Source organism: Mya arenaria, chromosome 8 (assembly GCF_026914265.1).
Source record: "Mya arenaria isolate MELC-2E11 chromosome 8, ASM2691426v1".
NCBI classification, from domain to species: Eukaryota; Metazoa; Mollusca; class Bivalvia; order Myida; family Myidae; genus Mya; species Mya arenaria.
In genome coordinates, this window is record NC_069129.1 from 5,708,122 (window position 1) to 5,714,752 (window position 6,631).

The 6,631-nt window shown below is 33.0% G+C and overlaps 1 protein-coding gene across 1 annotated transcript; it reads left to right on the forward strand.

Annotated features, from left to right (window-relative positions):
* Nucleotides 1-1,487: 1,487 nt before the first annotated feature.
* Nucleotides 1,488-6,401, forward strand: LOC128242234 (uncharacterized). The gene is made up of 5 exons (XM_052959320.1): nucleotides 1,488-2,103; nucleotides 2,337-2,489; nucleotides 2,947-3,065; nucleotides 3,388-3,463; nucleotides 3,810-6,401. Exons 1-5 carry the CDS (start codon nucleotides 1,497-1,499, stop codon nucleotides 4,382-4,384), a joined length of 1,530 nt encoding a protein of 509 aa, XP_052815280.1. The 5' UTR covers nucleotides 1,488-1,496; the 3' UTR covers nucleotides 4,385-6,401.
* The last annotated feature ends 230 nt before the right edge of the window (nucleotides 6,402-6,631 follow it).

Sequence of the window (6,631 nt, forward strand, 5' to 3'; positions counted from 1 at the left end):
AATACCATAGTTACTTAAGTATGATGCCGGCTCGACTGATGAGAAAATACTTAAAATGACTTAAGAACTAAGCTGTTATTGTTATATGAACTGATGAACTTTACAGGCAATCAATGTATAAACATGTGTTTCGCAATAAGGTGGATAAGTATTTCCGTATGGTACCCGATAAGATGGATGGGAACGCGATTTTGATCATTGTGGCGCTAACGTGAATAACGAGAAAAAGCGAGAATCAAATCGCGCACTCTTTTCCCCTTGATGTTTCATGGTATTTTCGAGCTTAAAACTTAGTTATTTGTTGTCAACATAAAAAAAACACGTCAATTTCAGCAATAAACCCTCTGCAACACTATTTATTAACGTTTAGTTGATCATAACCTTTTAACGTGTGTTTAATTTACCGAAAGAGTTGGTCAGCTGTTCGGCTTTTGGACTTCGGTAACTACGTCTGTATGACGGTAAGGTGCAAACATTTCTGGTCGATGATGTGAGACGTTTTTGAAATAAAAACAGTATTATTTTATTTTTTTGAAACGAAAGAACATTGATCAGAATATGCTTGATCATGAAATGGTGGTTTATAACCGATATTTGTTCACATTCTGACAAACAACGCAGTAACCGAGACACCGTTTCCCAGTTATCACGAGGAACATCCGGTGTTAAACTTCAACGTTTCTGGGTTCAAATTGTGGAATTACAAGTGGTAAGTGCAAATAAAATGTTATTTAATCATTTATTGATTATGTTTAATCAGTATAACACAATCTGTAAGCTTGATAATGCAATTTGACAGTACTTTCACATGGCAATCAAAGTGATTGACAAAACCCGGAAGTGAATTCTGCGACACCTATTGGAAAATATTTTTTGTTGTTAGCAACCGATAATGACCGCCAAGGTTAAATGTTAAATAAACTATGAGTCAGTTCACGTTGTCACAGGCCTCGACGGTACCTTATGATATAGAATATATTCAAAATGATGATCCAGATTTTGCAAATGAACTACTTAAACTTGACAATCTTTATTTCAATGAACTTGTGCAGTCATCTCAAAGTCAAAATATAAAAGATTCAGATGAAAGGTCAATTTTATCATGTTTTATAAATAATGATGATTCTGATTGTGAAATAAACAATGAACAAGAGTCTGATTGTGAACATGATGTTTTTGAAACTAGTTTCAACGATGATGTACTTACTCTGTCAAATGATTATGATGGTACTTCAAGACCTGAAGATGTCAAGGAGATTCATAATGTAAACAAACTGCGAGCAGAAACATGTGGATGTAAAGGATTATATAATGGGAAACCATGCTCATCAGTAGTTGATTTTGAAAAACTGTTCGCTTACAGACAAAACTGCATGGACCTTTCAAATGATGAAAGAGAACTTGTTATTAAGAGTCTTTTGCTTGCCCATAGAGTTACCACTGGCAACATATTGTCCAATAAGAAATCACAAAAGACCCATGTGAAACCATCGCAGATGTATTATTTTATGGGACACAAAATCTGTAAAACCACATTTATTTTTGCACATGCAACATCTTACTGCAGTTTGCAAAGAATGGCAAAATCACTGGATTCTGAGGGGATAAAGCCCAGAATTCATGGGAATAAGCACAAGGCCCCAGCTAACGCCCTTAGCTTTACAGACCGAAGCAGGTTGAAAACCTTTATTGAAAATTATGCAACAGACAATGCTTTGCCATTGCCAGGTCGGCTCCCTCATTGCCCAAATCAGACTGTTCTTTTATTGCCATCTGATGTTAACATTTCTGAAATTCATGAAATATATCAGGAAAGTGCTGTTGAGACTGGCTATAGACAAGTGTGTCTTAAAACATTTCGAAACATTTGGAATGAACTTTGCCCTCACATAGCCTTGGCAAAGCCAACGACAGACCTTTGTTTTAAATGCCAAAAATTTGGTGTAAAATTGGGAAAGTCGGGTCAGCTAAGTGATGAAGATAAAAATGAACTTGTAAGTGAGTACGAGGCTCATCTAAGCACTGCAAAAAAACAAAGAGAGCAGTACAAGGAGTTAACTGCTGCAAGCAAAGATGTTCATAGCAGTGAAATTCTTTCACAAGGTTAGAGCCATTCCAAAACCAAAATAAGATTTATATGTTAATATATTGATCAAAAATATTTGTTCTGAGTACACTTGTCTGTGCCACAATTAATTATTATTTACCCTAACATTTTCTGATACAGTGTATATTACTATCATTTGAAAGTTACTGAATAGCGGTCGGATCACCTGTTGTCATAAATTACAATACTATTTGATTTTTTTTAAATGCTATAATTATTGTCTTTAAAGGTGCTGAACCATGTAGCCAAGATGTGCACTACCACTACTCATGGGACTTTGCCCAGCAAGTTCACTATCCACATCATGCACAACAAGTTGGGCCGATATATTTCGCCACCCCACGAAAGTGCCAAGTGTTTGGCATGTGCGCCGAAGGTTCAGGTAAATTTTTATGGTTAGATGTCACTTGGAATTAAACAAGGAGTAACAGAATAAGACAGTTAAAACTAACTGAAGTAATACATAGTTTACAAATAATTTATTTTTCACAGTTTTTCCGTATTTTACCATTAAGAAAGATTACTAGGTATACCTAGTAGAATTCATTTTTATGCGTGATTGGCTTGTCGATGTTATCACGTGATATTACCAAGTTGGGTATGTAGCTTAAATGTTCCAAAGGTTTAGAGTAAGCCTTCGTAGCACAGTGAATACAACACTGGACTGCAATTTTGGCAACTACGGATCGAACATTAACATTTTGGTATTTTTCTTTCAATTTTGATATCAAAAAGTAAAACATTTTATTAAATAATTGTCCTGAGATTCATTACAGAAAAAACATTTTTTGATGCCAATCTGGTGTAAAGTCCCTTTAACAATTAATATTTATTAACAGGAAAGCAGACATTTTATCTTGTGGACGAGGCCGAATTGCCAGGGAAAGGAAGCGACAGTGTCGTGAGCATGGCCCACCACTACTTTCAGCACTTTGGCGTTGGTGAAAAACATGCTGAGGTATTTAGTGCTTCAAAACGATTACCCATTAAAATTATCTATAGAATAAATATGGATTAAAGGTTCTATCAGCCTATGCAAAGTTCATCCTTATTGCTGAGAAGAGATTATGATAATCAATAGTGAATATAATAGATGATGAAACTTAACATATATTACACCATGAAACACATTCTTACTCAGATGTTTTTCCATTTCACATTCGATGCTTGATAACAATTGGATATTTAGTTTCAACTATGGCTTATGAAATGTGTCCCCCATTGTAACATTGTACTGCATAAAGCTCAAATATGAAAAAAGAATGTATTAAATTTTCCAGGTTCATTTTGATAATGCCGTTGGCCAAAACAAGAACCACACTGTGCTTTGGTATGCCATGTGGCGTGTTATGACAGGTCAGTTTTCTAATCTGTTAATAATTGTTCGTCTGTTTTTTAAGGACTTGTGCATTGAGCTGTCTTTTGAAATCAATCACATCATTGATACCTGCAAGCAGTGCTCTAATTTAATAGAATGCTGAACTGGATTAAGTTATGGATTAAGTTAAAGCATAGTTGGCAGTAATTTTATATAAGGGATATGTTATAACTAAATAAACATATATGTAAACACTCCATTATTGTAAGATTTATATGTCTTGAAAATTTTATTATACCATAGCTAAAATAATATCCTTAGTTTTTTTTTTTTGAATATAGATACGTTTTATTTACACTGAACAGATCTTCCTACAATTTTCAGGACTGCATGAGAGTGTAACACTAAACACTATGTTGGCTGGGCACACCAAATTTGCTCCTGACTGTCACTTCGGCATCTGGAAGGTCAAGTGGCGATGCTGTAATGCCGAGAATCTTCAAGAAATTGCCCACACAGTATCCGCCTCTTCAAAGTCTGGCCACAACATCCCACAGCTGGTTAATGACCCTCAGCAGCCAGTGACATTTCACAGTTGGAAATCATTCCTAAATACGTATTTCAAAACTCTAAAGAATATCACCAAATACCACCATTTCCATGTATCAAAACAGAAACCAGGAGTTGTAGTTTGCAAAGAGTTTGTAGATTCATCAGAAAGTGAATTTAATCTTTTGAGGATGAATCCAGAATGTGGTATTTTGCCTGAACTAAAGCACGCACCGTGCCTAGATGCTGCACGTCAATGGTACCTTCACGATTCTATAGGTCCATTCTTTAGATCTGAGTCATCAAGATCTGCAGTATGCCCTAAACCAACTATGGGGAAAGTCAAAGTTGATATTGGCAAAAATGACACACCGAAAGGCAGTAAACGCAAACATAGCCTTCTGTGTTAATTTAATGTGGACTGGTTAAATGTAGTGCTGCATAGATATGTTTGTCAAACCAGCCAGGAAGTATACTTATGTCATAAATGGCATTTTAAGCAAGTGTAATAAATTGTAACATGACATCATAATAATGAATAGTGTTGAAAATGTGAACTCTTTGTAGTATCGATGTGTTTAGGACTTTAAATACTCACATTAGTAGGTTTGATATGAATATGAGAGGAAATGAAAAATAACTTATTGGGATTGTTTACTTAGATTGTTATAGGCTTGCAAAGTCCCTTTATATTAGTTGGACAGAAAACACTTCTTTAATCAACTTTGTATTGAACAACTTGAGAAATATCCTCTACATCTAAAGACTAGCGCAATTAAGTTATATGTATCTCTGCCATTTGAAGCAGGAGAAAGAATATTTGCTTTTTTGTTGCATTGCATTGTGGAAGTGTTTTTTATTACAAAATCATTGCAAACTACAACTCTGTTTTTTTGCAAATGAAAGAGAATGTGCAGATTTTTCCTTAATCACTTGCTAGGCCTTTAGCATTAATTACCGAAATGTGACTTGACAATTTAAGAAGATGCATTTTTTAGAATTAATACTTCAGTTGAAAATGACATCTCAATGAATTAAGTATTGTCATTTACTCATTTGTTGATGAAATGTTGATTGTAGATCAAATGTTTGTGGCAAATGTGAAAAAATGATCAAAAAATGGCATTATCACATGTAACCATAGCAACAGACTGTTGTTTCCATAGTTCTTTTTGTCATTTTGTACATAAATGAGCAATGTGTACTCTTTGTCTCTATGAATTAGTTAATGTGTTAGCTATAACATACAGTAAAGTTAGTATTTCGACATTGATAGTGCATTTAAAGTAAGAACATTTTTAATGGACATTGTTTTCAAACTGTTTATCAATGTGTAACAGAATGATCCATATCTTTTGATTTCTTTGTACAAAAATGACTTAAACTTAAGGTTTTTATATCTTACACACTTGGTATCATTTAGATGCCAAGAACTTAAAAGGCATTGTAAATTAGGAACACATCTTTTTGTGGCAGACTTCAAAAATGATTGGAATTAGCATTTTCATTAGTAACCATAGCAACAGATTTTTGCTTTGACCGTTGTGGCCAATTTCTATGTCATTATGGACATTAGCAATGTGTACTTGCTATTTTAATTTTGAAGTTTATGTAACACTAGTAAAGATAAGTTAAAAATTTAAATATCTTGACATGGATATTGTATTCAAAATTAGAACAGTTTTGTTCAAATTGTTTTTTAGCGCTGTGTTTCAAAATGTTTCATATGTTTTTTTGAACTTTTGTGAAATTTAACTTGAAACTGCAGTTTTAATTTCTGAAAATACTTAGTATCATAAAGAAGTCAATAACTATAAATAATTTAACTAAGATATAATTCTTTGTTATGCAGACTTTCAAAAATGATTGGTAATAGCATTTTCATAAGTAACCATAGCAACTGAATTTTGCTATGACGTTTGTTGTAAGTTTCTTTATCACTATGGACATTAGCGATGTATACTTGTTATTTTCCTTTTGCAGTTTATGTGATTCAAGTAAAGATACATAGTTTTATATTTTAATATTTTGACTTTAATACTTCATTCAAAATAAGAACAGATTTAGCCAACATTTAGTTCAAATTGTGTTTAATCCCTCTTTTACAAAATGTTCTATATCCATTGGTTTGTTAATATTTGACTTGCAACTTCAGATTTTATTTCTGCAATTGCTTGGTATCATAAAAAAGTCAATTACTTAAAACACAACTTTATGAATAACATTATTTTTTGGTAAACATGTAGAAAATGAGTGAAAATGGCTTTATCAATAGTTACCATAGCAACCAAATGCAGTTTTGAACTTTTTATTAACTTTTGTAATCAAACAATGAGTGCTTATTGTTTCTATGCTAAAACTTATATGTTACATGTAAATAGTCCTTGACATGATATTAATGTGACATGGATATTTCATTCTAAATAAACATATTAGACCATACATTTTGTTCATTTCAATTTCTACACCCGTGTTACGAAAAGTACTATATTTTTTTAGGTTTTGTGAATTTTGTCTTGAAACTTTGGATTTTTGTTCTAGAAATACTTGGCATCATAAAGGTAACAATATCTCAAAATGTCATTTTTGGGCCAGAATGATCATATTCCCATTCCCATCCACATATATATATATATATATATATAAAAGAATAGCCA

Bases quoted from the DNA above. Each gene is read 5' to 3' on its own strand.
- LOC128242234 (XM_052959320.1), top strand. From the start codon at position 1,497: ATGTATTATTTTATGGGACACAAAATCTGTAAAACCACATTTATTTTT. The intron at 3,066-3,387 runs GTATTTAGTGCT...TAAATTTTCCAG, and splicing joins TTGGTGAAAAACATGCTGAG to GTTCATTTTGATAATGCCGT. The intron at 3,464-3,809 runs GTCAGTTTTCTA...TACAATTTTCAG, and splicing joins CATGTGGCGTGTTATGACAG to GACTGCATGAGAGTGTAACA.